Source organism: Festucalex cinctus, chromosome 19 (assembly GCF_051991245.1).
Source record: "Festucalex cinctus isolate MCC-2025b chromosome 19, RoL_Fcin_1.0, whole genome shotgun sequence".
Classification (NCBI taxonomy): Eukaryota; Metazoa; Chordata; class Actinopteri; order Syngnathiformes; family Syngnathidae; genus Festucalex; species Festucalex cinctus.
The window spans coordinates 2270130-2287535 of record NC_135429.1 but is presented as its reverse complement, the minus strand read 5'-3'; the positions used below and the strand labels follow the sequence as shown (position 1 = coordinate 2287535).

Genomic DNA, 17406 nt, shown 5'->3' with positions numbered 1-17406 from the left:
TAAAAAAAAAAAAATTAAAAAAAATCGCAACAATCGACTTGTAAATTCATATCGGGATTAATCGGCATTGAATCGAATCATGACCTATGAATCGTGATACGGATCTAATCGTCAGGTACTAAAGCAATATCGTCTATCAACAACAGACATTAACATTGTCAACTTTCCGAGCTGACGCAAGGGGAAAAAAAAAAAAAAAGTGTGCCGCGGTCTGACGAGTCCACATTTCAAATGCAAGGACCGATGCACGAAATTTAAAAGTGAGCATCTGTAAACATTCTGCATATATGACAACTGTGTGCCTTTGCAGTAAAAGAGCACCTAATTTAAAAAAAAGTATTGTGAAGCCCAAAACACAAGAACGGAGATTCTGGACTGCAAGCAAAGTCGTATCTCAAGAAATGTGAAAGAATTCCAACCTACAAAGCGTCAACAATTAGTGTCCTCCGTTCGCAAACGCGTCGTGAGTGTTGTTAAAAGGAAAAGTGATGTAACACAGCGGTAAGTGTCCCGGCTTGTTTGGATCGTTTTTTTTCAGACCGCGCTTGCGTTGGACCTCATTAGAGTACGAGTGCTTGAACAATTTAATGAGCTCCAACGCAAAAGCTATATCAAAAGATTCTGCTCTTTGAAACGTTCAATTCCGAGTGACGCTGAAGCGAGGAAAAAAAAAATGGGAGGAGGATGATGGCGGCGGTGCAGCGGATGGAAAACATCGAAGACGTGCCTGTAACATAATAGGAGGAAAAACTTGTTTATAACGGGCACTCTTCAAACTTGGTGGTTGTGGGCGGGATAATAAGAAGGCAGTTTGCTTTGATGACCGTATTTTCCGCACGATAAAGGCGCACCTAAAAGCCTTCAATTTTTTCAAAAGCTGACCATGCGCCTTATAATCCGGTGCGCCTTCTATATGGATCAATATTGAGCCGCCACAGGTGACCCTGCACGATCGGCGACGCGCATGCGCAGAAGATCCCGCCATCTTGGATCGCTAGCTAATGCTAATACTTGACCTCAGAGAAAATAATAAAACAGCTTTTTTTTCATTTTGGGAGTTGTCAGAAAGCTGGTTTGTAATCTATTCATAAAGTTTGACTGACCTATCTGACCGTTTTGTTGACATTCCCTTTAGCGCAGCACCATCTAATGGATGCATAAAGTAACCCCAGCCTCTACTGTAGCGCATTATGTATGGAAAAATTTATAAAATATGTCATTCATTGAAGGTGCGCCTTATAATGAGTAGGGATGTAACAATATCCAAACATCACGATAAAATATTATCACGATATGAAGGTGACGATACGATAATTATCACGATATCGTGGGGGGGTTGGCAATATTTAAAAAAAGATCACAAAAAAAAAAAAAAGCGCTCATACTAAAAAAATAAAAAAATAAATAAAAAAATAAAAAAAGTCCAATATTGTGCTTTTGTACATAACAACAATGCCTATAAACCACCTACAATCTCTAATAACAATATTGAGGCACTCACTTGTTAATGCAAGCACACATTGATCGCCTCACAAGCAAATTGGCTTCTCCTTCATCTGACAATTAGCATAGATTTTAAACATAGAAGGCCAAAACATCCCTAATGAAAATTAAATTGCACTAATAGCAACTAGAGGGTGCTAGAACTGCACAAATGGAAATCAACCTGACTTTTTTTTAACAGATGTGTTCCTTTTAAATATTGTGAACATGACGACGACGATATTGTGGCAGTTTTAATATCACGATATTGCCCTTATCGTTACATCCCTAATAATGAGGTGCGCCTTATAGTGCGGAAAATACGGTAATTACTTTGGCATGATTTGAAGTGTACATTCAAACAATACACTAAACAGATTCAGGAACTTACGAACACATTTGGTTTGGAATGAGGTGACCGTGTTGGGCATGAAAAACAAAACCAGGCTGGCAGACATTGTTTCTATTCCACGCACAGGCACGAACAACCTCACGCTGCCGTCAGGGTTGGCTGCACGAGTCGACATTGGCATGCAGCGTTCAGCATGCAGGGCTCCAGACGCAAATGTCAGCCTTGGTGATGACAGCACCAAAAAAAAAAAAAAAAAAAACTCAACTGAAGAAACAGAGAAATACGCAAGTACAACATGTTTGTTATCACTGAACAAAGTTTTTTTTTAACGGCTTTTCATGGGCAGAAAACCTCCACAAGCGCACTGACAAAATGCAAATTCCAGACAAGAAGGGCTGAGTTGAGATTCAAAATCCAGAACCTTTCGAGATGGAGGCAGACATTAAAACCACTAGATTCTCAAAACCCAATAAAAAATGGACGGAATTCTTAACGAAAGGCATCGATGCTTTCAAGATTCTTTCATCAGGAAAAAAAAAATCCAAATTCCATCATAGTGGGGAAAAGAGCTTTTTGATCTCTTATACTCTGCTGCCATCTGCTGGCCGATTTTGTAATAACTACCATTACTTCAAGCATGCTCTTCAGTTCAGAGGCTGCATCAAAGCCAAAATGTAAAATAAATACATCTTTGGGAGCATGGTAATATTTAAAATAGAACGTATTTATACGTTTTTGGGAGTAAATTAGTTATAATATGGCTAAGTTTCATCATTATTCACAAATCTGCTTAAAATAGTGGGGGGGGGGGGGGGGAACTTTTTGATCTCTTATACTCTGCTGCCATCTGCTGGCCGATTTTGTAATAACTACCATTACTTCAAGCATTCTCTTCAGTTCAGAGGCTGCATCAAAGCCAAAATGTATAATAAATACATCTTTGGGAGCACGGTAATATTTAAAATAGAACGTATTTATACGTTTTTGGGAGTAAATTAGTTAAAATATGGCTAAGTTTCATCATTATTCACAAATCTGCTTAAAATAGTGGGGGGGGGAAAAAAGAGCTTTTTGCTCTCTTATACTCTGCTGCCATCTGCTGGCCGATTTTGTAATAACTACCATTACTTCAAGCATTCTCTTCAGTTCAGAGGCTGCATCAAAGCCAAAATGTAAAATAAATACATCTTTGGGAGCATGGTAATATTTAAAATAGAACGTATTTACACGTTTTTGGGAGTAAATTAGTTATAATATGGCTAAGTTTCATCATTATTCACAAATCTGCTTAAAATAGTGGGGGAAAAAAAGAGCTTTTTGATCTCTTATACTCTGCTGCCATCTGCTGGCCGATTTTGTAATAACTACCATTACTTCAAGCATCCTCTTCAGTTCAGAGGCTGCATCAAAGCCAAAATGTAAAATAAATACATCTTTGGGAGCATGGTAATATTTAAAATAGAACGTATTTATACGTTTTTGGGAGTAAATTAGTTATAATATGGCTAAGTTTCATCATTATTCACAAATCTGCTTAAAATAGTGGGGGAAAAAAAGAGCTTTTTCCTCTCTTATACTCTGCTGCCATCTGCTGGCCGATTTTGTAATAACTACCATTACTTCAAGCATCCTCTTCAGTTCAGAGGCTGCATCAAAGCCAAAATGTAAAATAAATACATCTTTGGGAGCATGGTAATACTTAAAATAGAACGTATTTATACGTTTTTGGGAGTAAATTAATTATAATATGGCTAAGTTTCATCATTATTCACAAATCTGCTTAAAATAGTGGGGGGGGGGGGGGGGACTTTTTGATCTCTTATACTCTGCTGCCATCTGCTGGCCGATTTTGTAATAACTACCATTACTTCAAGCATCCTCTTCAGTTCAGAGGCTGCATCAAAGCCAAAATGTAAAATAAATACATCTTTGGGAGCATGGTAATATTTAAAATAGAACGTATTTATACGTTTCTTGGGAGTAAATGAGTTCATGTCGATTGTACATTGCTAGCCCATACCAATGATTTGTTACAGTCCCGAACTGTTGACATGTTACGTGACAAAGGGATCGCAGAAAGCTTGGCGGCGGTTCACTGAGCAGCGTTGCACACACGCTATGAGATGTTGAATACGCACTAAGTGCTTCCACTGTGTCCTCCCTCCACCTGAGCCGCTGAATCTATCGCTGAGCACTCGTCTTCAAAGTGGGCCACGCTACACTCGATGAAAGCGCCGCCACCAGTGCAGCCATTAAACTAAATTACTCTTGTTACTGGGGGGAGCCCAATGAAGGCAAAACCTTAACTACTGCATTGCGTTGGCCTCGTGCTGCTACTTGCTGCAGAGAACGAGCGCTTTTCACCTTCCCGGTGGACCCGCGCGGGCGGTTTACACAGATGCCGTTCGAAAAGCGGAGCGAGCAAGCGAGAGGAAGGAGAAGGATCTTTAAAAGTGTTGCTTGCGCGACAGTCTTGGTAGGACTCCAGGAGCTGGGGGCTACATCTGATATTCATGGGCTTTCTGTTACCGACTTGGGGGTGGGGGGGTCTGTTCTAAAATAGAACACCAGGCTCAAAGTGACAACGAGATGAGAGAAACCGCTACCAGCCAGCTTCAATCTATACCACCAATGACTTAAGTCATCAGAGTTGATGCGCTGCACTTGCCAGAAAGAGCCCACCGATGGCGCACGAATATGTTCATTTACTACGCGAGGACACGGACACGAGTCGCCACGCGACACGGCAGCAACGGAAATCCATCCATTTTCTTGACCGCTTATTCCTCACAAGGGTCGCTGGAGCCTATCCCACCTGGCTCTGGTGCAGTAGGCGGGGGGACACCCTGGACTGGTCGCCAGCCAATCGCAGGGCACACAATCGAACAACCATCCACACTCACAAGCACACCTAGCGACAATCCGGAGCACCCAATTAACCTGCCATGCATGTCTGGAATGTGGGAGGAGACCGGAGTACCCGGAGAAGACCCACGCGGGCACGGGGAGAACATGCAAACTCCACCCAGGAAGGCCGGAGCCCGGACTCGAACCGGAGTCCTCAGAACTGGGAGGCGGACGTGCTAACCACTCGGCCACCGTGCCGCCCCAGCATAAGATATGATTTATCATTTGACTTTCGATACAACATTTTTGAAAATTGGCTTATAGAAGTATTGGGCGGAGTTTGCATCTTGTTGTGTTCAAATTTGGGGGTGATTTTAAACGTTTAAGTAGATTTATTTTGATATTAACAGCAGTGATGTCATCTAGTAGCAGCCAATAGAAAAGCACCTGTAGATGGCGTTGCTCCGATGGTGTTTTTTTTTTTTTTTTTTTTATATATCGCGCACACATTTCTTTTTAAAACTAAAACACTGAAACTAATTAAAACTAAACGAAAAGTACCGTAAACATTTATTAAATAGCTAAAACCAAATAAAAACTAATTGAACCACCCTGAAAACTAATTAAAATAAAATGAAAAAAACAAAACAAAATAAAAAACAAATGAAAATTCTAAAACTAACACTGAAACTAATTAAAACTACACGTAAAGTACCGTAAACATTTATTAAATAGCTAAAACCAAATAAAAACTAACTGAACCACCCTGAAAACTAATTAAAATAAAATGGAAAAAAAATAAAAAATAAAAAACAAATGAAAATTCTAAAACTAACACTGAAACTAATTAAAACTACACGTAAAGTACCGTAAACATTTATTAAATAACTAAAACCAAATAAAAACTAACTGAACCACCCTGAAAACTAATTAAAAAAAAAAAAAAAAAAAAAATCTAAACCAAATAAAAACTAACTAAAATGAAAATTCCAAAACTATAATAATCCTGCTGTCTCTACATGTGCCCAGTTACTGACTGATGAAGTCACCTGGGATAAGTTAGATCTTCCTATCATATAGAACAGGATACATTTTTATTATTTAAAAAAATAGAAAATAAAATAGGCACTAGTTCGAGAGCCAAACTGCCAATCAAATGATGCAACACCAGAATTCAGGACCTGAGAAATAACAAGATGTATCCTAATTGAAGGCGAGCACGCCGCTCGCCATCCGTACATATCGAGTGGAAAATAACAAGCTTGTCGTTCTTTGCTTGTGAATGGCCCGGCGGGCAGCTTTTCCCAGACGGGACTTGACCGGGGGGGGGGGGGGCTACAAAGCCCCCAATCGATTGCGAACGCCGCCGTTACACGGATTGCCGGGTCACGCGGGCCAGAATGTTGGGGCTGCGCGGGCTTTTCTGGATCACTGCAGTGCGGCACAATTGGCTCAACATGATGCCAAGATCCCTGCAGGCCAAGCGATGAGGTGGTCGGAAGAGTGAGTGAGTACGACGACTTTGGTGCTTGGAACACGGAGCTCTCAAAAATACACTGATGGATACGCTTTAATAAGCAGAGCCCATTTAGAAGCTCAGTTGAAATACGATAATGGCCTTTAAGTCAGAAATCCATCATGAGTGACTGACTTTAGGTTGACTCTCTTGTCCTTAACTCCTTCACTCGCCACCATTTTCACATTTCGCAATCCCGTTCGCTCACGGCTGTTTTACCGGATTTTGACTGATTTTGCAAGGCCCACAGAATATTGTGTTCAATTGCTATAAAAGCATCAAAAGAAAGATTAAAGTCTCTTCTTTCAACAGGAAAAAAAAAAAAAAAAAAGTATGTTTCTATCCGTTTCCGTTTTGCAGCAATTAGCATTAGAAGAGAGCTAAGTTTCATCAGTTTTCACAAATCTATTTAAAATTGTAAGTCATTGAGCTTTTTTTTTCAACATGGCCCTGGTTGATCTCCTTTGCTCTGCTGCCACCTGCTGGCCGTTTGTGTAATTACTACCATTTCTGCAACCGTTCTTTGCAGTTGAGAGGCTGCATCAAAGCCTTCTGTATGCTCTAACATTTAAAAAAACAAAAAACAAAAAAACGTATAAATACGTCTTTGGGACAATTAGAATTTAAAAAAAAATTATTTATACGTTATTGGGAGTAAAGGAGTTAATGTAATCAATATGTCTTTATTGACAAGCAACAGTCATTTAAATTGGCTGCAATAAAAAAATAAAATAAAAAATAAAAACATACTTTCGCTTGATCGAGATGCCTGACATCAGTCACAAACATTCAACTTCTTTCTACAAAAAAAAATGGAGGACTTTCAGTCGGGATTTACAACCCATCATTCCACTAATCGAGGCTACTAACGACCTTTTTGTCTCTGTTAGATTCGGGCTCTTCGTGACTAGATAAGATGACTTGAGCGAGGCCGTTGTGCCGCTGCTATTTGTCCTTGCTTGGCGCCTTTCTATCTGTCTACATTCTGACATACGTATCCAGTCAAAACCAGTTCAGGCCATTGGGCCACACATTCTCACATGGGGAGGCTGAGCCGTTCGCCCATGTGGGCGGGCGGCCTAGACAGTATAAGTGCAAGGACGATTCTGAATCGAGTAGAAGTACTAGTACTTGTAGTACTTTTTTTGGGAGCATTAAAGGAACTGCTTTCAACTGGTTTACATTACTCATCAGATGAGTTTGTAAATAGCAGTAATTAAGACTCCTTTAGAGTACAAGTTGCATTTAGATTTGGACTGTTCAGTTTACAATAGCAGTTTTAGAACACATGCTGCTAACTCTGCTGTTTTGCAGATTTTATTTATCAATGGAAAAAAAAATGTAAATAAAAACAAAGAAAAGTTTATGGCCAGCACAAGACCAGTACAAAGTGCAGTCTAACTTTCTTTTAGCATTTTGGTAGACGGGTTGCAGTTAGAAAGTTGGCTTTGTGCCATGATTGGAGAGTGAACAAAGCCGACTTGTTTATGGGTGAAAGAAAAAAAAGGGGTGCATGCCCAAGATGGAAGTGTGTTCATTTAGAGCCCTGTATTTTTCCACACAGTTTACACATTCACATACATTTGTAATTTCAGCACATAGCTACAAACAAATATATACGATGCGCATAATTTCTGCTCAGTTATTTGCAGGACATCATGAAATGCAGCCGAGCCGCCAGTTTCGTGACATTTGAGGTGTTGCGACTCTGCCAACTTGAGTTGAACCACGATTCCATCTTATTTACAGAGTGCAACATTGCCCCCATGAGGCGCCAACTAGTACTGTTGTTGGTTGTGTTCCTCCACCGGCGGTTGACGTCAACGTTACTTGATTTTGAACGCTCAATCTTACTCTGATTTGTCTTTTAAAATCCTCGACAGTGTAAATGTTATGTTGACAAAATACCATTCGAAATAGTTAACTTTAACAAGTACTGTAATTTGTAGTGCGTGTTTTAAGCACTTTATTTAAAATATTAGCAGTTTAATGAATGTTTCAAAAGTAATGAAACTAATAAAATGTATAATTATGTCTCCTCACAGCAAGGTTGTACTTTTTTTTTTTTTTTTTTTTTTAAGACATGATTGAAATTCTCAGGAACGGTGAACCCCAAAAGTCAAACGCTCCTGAAAGTTGCACAAACCAGTTTGATGAATCAACCGTTTTTATGTGCAGAATTAAACACGTTCAAGAGAAACGACCACAAAGCTCCTCTGCTGTCCTTCAACGGGCATAATACAAAATGATCAATTCCCGCAATAGCCATTAAACGCCACCAGGTGTCAGCATCTACAAACTGACTGGAACCCGGAAATTCAGAGCAGAAGGTATGACAACTCTTCATATTCCAACATTACAGTGTAGAGCAGAGCTTCTCAATTATTTTATTATTTTCTGTCATGCATCTCGCCAAAGCGACTATAAATAGTATCATTTGTCTATAAAATTGTTATAAGCACACCCCTGCATAACGCTGTACCCTTAATGATGTAAAAGATAAAAAATAAATAAAATAAAAAAAAAAAGAAAAAGAAATATGGACCAACTTACAACAAAGAATAGCTTCATTAAGTGTAATGGAAAATATTTTAAGTGCATCTGAAATTAAAAAATAAAATGAAATCCTTAATTAAACTATAAACATTTTTTGAGTGACCATGTTGAAACCATATGATGCAGAAAAATAAAATGACATAAAAATCAATAAATAATAATGTATTCAAACTGATCACCAACATTAACTCAGGAGCACAATATTAAAAAAAACAAAAAAAAATTTTAACCTGCAAACCAAAAATATATAAAAATTTGTGCCGATTTTTTTATTTTTGCTGCGTGCAAAGTGCGCATGCTCAGTGCAAACAAAACACCTACACCACCCAGCGAATGCTCCCTGCGCACACTCTGCCAATAATGCGAGCGCCACTGCCCCCTAATGTAGTGGAGGTGCAATTGCACTTTATTCTAGGACAGTAAAAAAAAAAAAAAAAAAAAAAATCAAAATAAAATAAATAAAAAAGCATTTGAGAAGCATTGGTGTAGAGTGAGAGAGGCGTACTAAATTACTAAAACTCTCAGAATACAATATTATATGGAGTCAACAGAGGCAAGGTTAGGCAAAGAAACATGCAATACAAAAAAAAAAAAAAAAAAAAAAAAAAAAAAAAGGTCCTACCTTTAAAATGTCTGTCGTCTTCAGAGAAAAACAACAACAAAACATTACAATTAGATTTTTGATCATTGAAATGATTCAAGTTACAAACGAAAACAAAAGCTTTGTTTTGTGGCGCTTACAGTGACACACGGGTTTGGGCGTGTCCCACTTGCCCAACTTATTGCACTGCGTCGAGTTTCGGCCCATCAAGATGAAGCCAGGGAGACAACTGTAGTGCAGCACCGTTCCCTCCACTGGGGGCCCCGGTGGCCAAGAAGACACGCGACCGTTTTCCAAAGATGTCCAAACCCGAGGACACAACAATACTGAAAGGGGAAAAACACGTCTAAACATGGGTCACATTTTTTTTTTTTTTTTTTTTTTTTAGGTTGTGCAGTGTTACACTCACAGCATCTACTTTGTTGGTTGAGGTCGGTCCAGGTGCCACTGGGCAAACATTTCCTGACCTTGGGTCCCATAATCACACGGTTTCCCCTGCAGATGTACTCAATCTCGTAGTCAACAGGGAGAACCTGCACACTTCGAATCTAGACATGCAATTACACAATTCAATGTGGAATTAGAAGCATAGAAAAATGACAGAGGAATTGCCATGTAACGCCCTCGACTGATATTTTCTGGAGGGTTTTTAAGACCCCCTCTAAATCTTGTAAAATCCCAAACGATTTTCCTTACAGAAAGCTATTTAGGTAGCAGTTAATAAAACAACAACAACAACAAAAAACATATGCAAACATATGCAATTGCTTGATTGACTGATTTTTGGTGTGTTTGAGAAATTAAAGTAAAAAACAAAACAAAATCAAAGTGCCCTTGCATCCTTCAGTTTTTCTGTATGCAGCCCTCAGAGGAAAAAAAAAAAAAAAAAGTTTGGACACAACTGTAATTGTATAGTTGGAGTATAATTGTAGAATTTAATTTTATAATCCATCCATCCATTTTCTTGACCGCTAATTCCTCACAAGGGGTGCTGGCGCCTATCTCAGCTGGCTCTGGGCAGTAGGCGGGGGACACCCTGGACTGGTTGCCAGCCAATTGCAGTAATTTTATAATTTGGCATTTAAATTATTTTTCATTATTTAATTTAGTTTATTTATTATTTATTTATTTAATGTATTTTTTTATTTAATTATTGTTTTTAATAATGTAATTTTATTGTTCATGATTATGTATTATAGTGTCTTGTGGTTGGAGTATAATTATGGAATTTGATTTAATAATTTAATTTATTTTTATGTTATTTATAAATTTATTATTTTTTTAATAATCTAATTTAATTTGATTGTTCAGGATTATGCAATATTGTGTGTTGTGGTTGGTGTTTATTTGTGGAATTTAATTTAATAATTTATCATTTAAATTATTTTTATTATTTAATTTAATGCATTTCTTAATTTAATTATTGTTTTTAATAATTTAATTTGATTGTTCAGGCTTATGTAATTGTGTTTTGTGGTTGGAGAATAACTATGGAATTTAATTTAATAATTTAATTAATCATTTAAATTATTTTTATTATTTAGTTTAATTTATTTCTTAATTATTGTTTTTAATCATTTAATTTGTTTTGATTGTTCAGGTTTATGTAATATTGTTTCTTGTGGTTGGAGTAGAATTATGTAATTTAAGTTAATAATTTAATTTATAATTTAAATTATTTTTTGTTGAAGTTAATTTATTTAACGTATTTTTTTTTTAATTTAATTATTGTTTTTAATAATGTAATTTAATTTGGTTGCTCAGGATGATGTAATATTGTGTCTGGTTGTGGTTGAAGTATAATTATGAAATTGTCGTCTTTCCTGACGCAAGCCTGCACTTGGTTGATCTTGGTCACCTTCAGTTATGTAAATAAATATGTGAATCAGTATTTTGTCCACTTCCAAGCGTATAAACACGTTTTTGTTTTTGTTTTCAAAGTGCATTCAACTGATAAAAATCTTTGTGTGTGTGTGTGTGTGTGTGTGTGTTTCTGCAGCCATAATCACAAGTGGCAGTGAGCATTAATCACCTGCTCCTGTGTGAGGCCTCTGTATCTGATCCCACCATCTCGGGGAGGGCGGATGATAGCGCAGCCTGGAAGAGAGATTCACAAATCAGGTGGAGCAATGCAACGAAAGGACCAACAATGTCAACGGGATCCTCAGCTTAACAGTCTCAACGTATGGCAAATGAACGCTTGCTTTCCATATGTTAGTCGTGGAAAAATGGTGCGTTTCGACTCGAAAACAAAATTTGAAGAATGTGAACATTGCGCACAGTTGTGGCGTTCGGCACAACATCCGGGAGGAATCGGGGCCATTCCTCTTTACAAACTGCAATACATGATTTGATGGGGCAGGACAGATTTATTGAATCAACATCTCCATCATCAATATAGACTGGACTTATCTTGGCCCGTCTCGACTCTGATTGTGTGGTATTAGTTTAAGAAAAGTGTGTTTATTAACTCATTTGCTCCCAATAACGTGTAAATACGTCTTTTTTAATGTAAGTGTCCCAAAGACGTATTTATACGTTTTTTGGGGTTTTTTTTTTTAGAGCATACAGAAGGCTTTGATGCAGCCTCTCAACTGCAAAGAACGGTTGCAGAAATGGTAGTTAATACACAAACGGCCAGCAGGTGGCAGCAGAGCAAAGGAGATCAACCAGAGCCATGTAGGGAAAAAAAAAAAAAAAAAAAAAAAGGCTAAATGACTTACAATTTTAAATAGATTTGTGAAAACTGATGAAACTTAGCTCTCTTCTCATGCTAATTGCTGCAAAACTGAAACTAATAGAAACACACTTTTTTTTTCCTGATGAAAGAAGAGACTTTAATCTTTCTTTTGATAGGTTCCATGCTTTTATAGCCATAGAACACAATATTCTGTGGGCCTTGCAAAATCAGTCGAAATCCAGTAAAACAGCCGGGAGCGAACGGGATTGCGAAATGTGAAAATGGCGGCGAGTGAATGAGTTAATTGTTGTGACTTATAATATTTTATGGTGTAATGCAGGTAAACCCAAACGGCTCACGCACTTTATGCAACTGTGCAGTACATGTTTGTTAGCAGATCATTTTGTAAATATTTGAGAAAAGTACAGAAAAGACCTCATTTATTTATTTATTTCAAAACGAACCTTAATAATTAACGACATGGATGCCACTGAAAACATGTCCAGTATGGAGGACCAAAACTGCCGAAATTCAAAATAAATAAATGACTAAAATTTAGTCATTTCGTCACTACATAAATAAATAAATAAATAAATGACTAAAAGTAAAAATAAAAACAGGCATAAAAAAATATATATTTGAAAATTATATCCAAAAAAATAAATATAAATGGAAATAAGAACAAAAAATATAAATATACATAAATAAATACCTTTGAATTTAATTTTTTTAGTATTTTTTTTTTATATCCGTTTTTATTTTCACTTTCAGTCATTTATGTATATAGTAATTTATTTATTGATTTAGTCTTTTATTCTTTTTATTTTGGCAGTTTTGGTCCATACTGCCAAGTCAAAATGTTATTCAAATGAGGGACCGAAACTGCCGAAATTAAAAATAAATGACTAAATCAATCAATAAATAAATAAATAAATAAATGACTAAAAGTGAAAATAAAAATGGATAAATATGTGATGTGAGCTGTAATGTGTCCGAAAGGAAAAAAAATGAATAAACTAAACCAAACATGAACACTTTCAAAAGTGTTGTTTGAACTATATTTAGTTTGGCGTGTTAAATACTCGATTCGGTGTTGTATTAACACTGTCGATTTTGCTCTGGTAAGTTCCAACACATTTCCCTATGTTTAAAGTAATGATAAAAAAAAAAGAAAATAGTCGGTTTAAATGAACCAAATGTGTGCTGTAGACCTACCACTAGATGGCGACTTCAGTTTTGTTTTCAGCCAACATTTAATCAGCACGTAATCCGATATACAAAAGTCTTGCTCATTACTCATGCGAGGTGCTTTTTTTCCCCCCAAAAAACAAGACGGTTTTCATTTGAGGTTCACTGCTGCCATCAAAGTTGATTTGAGAATCGAGCAAGGCTTTCACATAAAGCAATTGTGGTTTCAGCGGGATGAAAAGTGCAGTTAATGGAGCCAGGGGCCTGACTTGCACAGAGACCAATACTGATTAAGACTGATAACATTCAGGGTGGAGGTGAGGAGAGGAGGAGAAGAAAAAAAAAAAAAAAAAAAAAAAAAAAAAAGATTTGGAACGTGCCAAAGGCATAAAAACAAGACTAATTTTCCAATTAGTTCTGCGTTACGTGTCCATTATTTTCTAGTCAATTATTTTTCTATTCACTCATTCACTGGCAGCCATTTTCACATTTCGCAATCCCGTTCGCTCCCGGCTGTTTTACTGGATTTTGACTGATTTTGCAAGGCCCACAGAATATTGTGTTCAATTGCTATAAAAGCATGGAAATTATCAAAAGAAAGATTAAAGTCTCTTCTTTCATCAGGGAAAAAAAAAAAAAAAAAAAGTATGTTTCTGTTTTGCAGCAATTAGCATTAGAAGAGAGATAAGTTTCATCAGTTTTCACAAATCTATTCAAAATTGTAAGTCATTTAGTGTTTTGGCCACTACGGCGGTTGCCGCTCATATAAAATCACTCATACCAGCAAATATTTTTCAACATAATGTTTTATTATTGATATTATTTTTTTCAATATAGGTTTTATTTAATGTTACGGCTCTGACTATGTCAATTTGAGTGAGCAAAACAGTATTAATCTAAAATGCAAAAATGTCCCAAAGTATAACATACCAAAAAAAAAAAAAAAAATGTAAAATAAAAAAAAATAAAAAATAAAAAAAATAATCATACTTAGTCCGACATCCTAAAGTGATGAATGGATGCCTGAATGGAAAGATGGCTGGATGGAGCCTCACCCATGCAGTTGATTGAAATTAGCCGTCATGCTCGTGCTGTAGCTTTCATTTTGGCTCTTATTGTCATTTGAAGATAGCTAGCTCGATAAACTTTGTCTTGCATTCCAACTGAAATGAGCTACAGAAACACTCAAGCCATCTACGTAGTGAAAACAGCAAAGATTTTGTTATGCCCACATTTTTTCCCCCCCATAATCTTTCTCGTCGATATGCGACCTGCATGTTAGGCAGGATCAACAAAACAAAACAAGTCTTTCTCCAAGTTGAGGCTGATTTCATCTCTTGAGAGGTCACACTTCCAAAACATTTAAAAGGGTTAAAATCTCAGCCAATGGCCTTGCCTGCTCGTGGAATTGACTTTCCATTGATAACCTGAAAATTTCAGGTTCATATCTTTTTTTTTTCTAAGGTCCTTTAAACCCCGTTTTCTTCAAAACTATGGAACATTAAAAGTGCTGTCACTTTGTCAATTTTGAGGCATGTCCATGTATTATATATCATTTTAAAAGGGAATTAAGTGCAGAATTCGATTATTGATTTTGATTTTTTTTTTTGGGGCACATGTGGACCCTTTTGCCAGAGCCAGTCGCATGTATGGGCACTTAATTAAAGGGATACTTGACTTATTTAGCCATTTTTCGGCAGTCAAACATTAACATTTTGCCTATAATAAATGTGATATTTTCATTATTTTCATGCACAATTATGAAAACACATTTTGCATCCTGCCGTCGACTGAAAATGACATCACGACGGCTCAGGTAACCAATCACAGCTCAGCTTGTGAATGTCACATGAGCGAACCTAGAAAACAGGTGATTGGTCACACGAGCTCTTGTGATGTCATTTTGCAAGTTGCAAAATGTTTTTAAAAGGTGCTAATTGTACTTGAAAAATAATGAAAGTATCACATTAATTATAGACCAAATATGAACTTTTTATTGCTATAATGAGCTCGATAAGCGAAGTACCTCTTTAACTCATTCACTCCCAGACATTTTCATGTTCTATTGCTATAAAAAACATGGAACCTACCAAAATAAAGATTAAAGTCTTTTCTTTCATTAGAAAAAAAAAGTACATTTGTATCTGTTTTTACATTTTACAGCAATTAGCATTAGAATTAGCTAAGTTTCATCATTATTCACAAACCTGTTGAAAATACTGGGAAAAAGAGCTTGTTGCAACATGGCCCTGGCTGATCTCTTATACTTTGCTGCCACCTACTGGCCATTATTTATTTTTATTTATTTATTTTTTGTTTGTATAACTACCATTGCTTTAAGCAACCTCTTCAGGTCTCAAACTGCATCAAAGCCTTCATAATGCTCTAGCATACAAAAACCTAAAACAAAAAAACGTATAAATACGTTTTTGGGAGTGAATGAGTTAATAATCATGCGTTCAATAGTATTAAAAAGTTACAGACGATGAAAAAAACGCTCCAATGTGTGGAGAAGAAAGCGCAGCGCAATCCGACCGAGGAGGCACCTTCAGTGTGCTAAACCTGAGCAGCCTTTTAATAAAACAGATTTCTGTGGGAGGCAGAGATAAAGATGCCACCAGAGGAGGAGGGGGGGGGGGGTTAAATATTGCCAGAAGAATGGGAACAGACTCTTTGATGAAGAGGTCAGTCAAGCTTTGATGGAGATGGGAAGTGACCTTGATGCACACCCCTCGCCGCCTTATTTCCCACTATAGGCATCACTAATCCATTTAAGCACAGGGGGGGGGAAAAAAAAAAAAAAAAAAAATCAATCAACCCGGAAGCATGCAGCAACGAGCGCTGCTCTGACATTTCTCGTCATGGGCCGACTGCAAAGCACAATTTCATTGCCGTTTCTATCCGCCAATCCGCAATGTTCTGCCTCTCACCGCAACGTCGTTCTCGGGGATGATCCATTTATACTGTCTGCCATTCCGTACATGGCTCGAGCACAGTGCGGCACCCTTAAATGCTAAACATCCACTTCATTACTCACCAGAGGCCAGGAAAGACCACCGGACGTGACTCCCATCGCAAACGCCGCCTCCCGCCCTCGACGCCATCAGCGCCAGTGATGGGCGCAAAAAAAAAAAAAAAAAAGGAAATGGCAGCTCTCTAATCTGACAGCAGGTTTATGTGTATATGACATGGATCGGACAGCTGCCTGTGGGGATTAGCGCAGCATCAGTGGCTTCACTCCGATTGAAAAGCTTCATAATAATAAGCATGATGACTTTACAGCTGATATCCATTAGTTCCATAATTTCTATTTTCCACAGAGGTGGGAAACGGCCCTTGACCGCGACGAGTCTCAGGAGGAGTCAGACGAGCTTCGTGCAAGAGGATGACTGATGTAACCGATGGAAAGGTCCAGAGACCCGACTGCGGAATGCTTAAACGGGAACTAAATCACGCCGATCGAGAGGATATGCCGAAACAAACGCTCGGATACGCGTTTAAGATGTGTGCTGGCCAGATGACAAGCATCGCAGTAGTAACTAATTAAACTCATTCACTCGCCGCCAGTTTCACGTTTCGCAACCCGCTTTGCTCCTTTTACTGGATTTTGACTGATTTTGCAAGTCCCACAGACTCTGTTGTGTTCTTGGCTATAAAAACATGCAACCTAGCAAAAAAATAAATAAATCGGTTTCCGTTTTGAAGCAATGAACATTAGAATATAGCGAAGTTTCATCATTATTCACAAATCCGTTTAAAACAGTGGGGAAAAGAGCTGATTGCAACATGGCCCGGGTTGATCTCTTATACTTTGCTGCCACCTGATGGCCGTTTTTGTAACAACTACCACTGCTTCAAGTATTCTCTTCAGTTCAGAGGCTGCATCAAAGCCTTCTGTATGCTCTAAAAAAAAATGAAAAAAAAACATATAAATACGTCTTTGGGAGCAAATGAGTACATCGCATAGCCATTGCAATAGGGCAGGGGTAGTGTCGGGGGCCGCGTGGAGGAAAATCTATGATCAAGTGGGCCGCATCAACTATTGCATGGAGAAGGTCAAAAGGAGCTACACTGTATTTTTATTTTATTTTTTTAGAAAAACCTGATGGCAGAGAAGTATGTCCGACTACTTCAGTAAATGGATAAGAACAGCAAAAGTGTTGAGGTGTGCTGCTGCTGCAAGA

General features: G+C 37.6%; 1 protein-coding gene across 2 annotated transcripts in view; it reads right to left on the bottom strand.

The window, feature by feature from the left end:
* The window catches only part of gabbr1b (gamma-aminobutyric acid (GABA) B receptor, 1b), a 108372-nt gene that overhangs the window by 65771 nt on the left and 25195 nt on the right, over nt 1–17406 (bottom strand). For both annotated transcript variants that reach the window (XM_077507748.1, XM_077507747.1), the window contains exons 3-6: nt 11387–11451; nt 9764–9902; nt 9495–9680; nt 9376–9393 (exon numbers count right to left, since the gene is read on the bottom strand). In XM_077507748.1, the coding sequence (XP_077363874.1) occupies nt 9376–9393; nt 9495–9680; nt 9764–9902; nt 11387–11451 (408 nt within the window). The remainder of the gene's footprint in view (nt 1–9375; nt 9394–9494; nt 9681–9763; nt 9903–11386; nt 11452–17406) is intronic.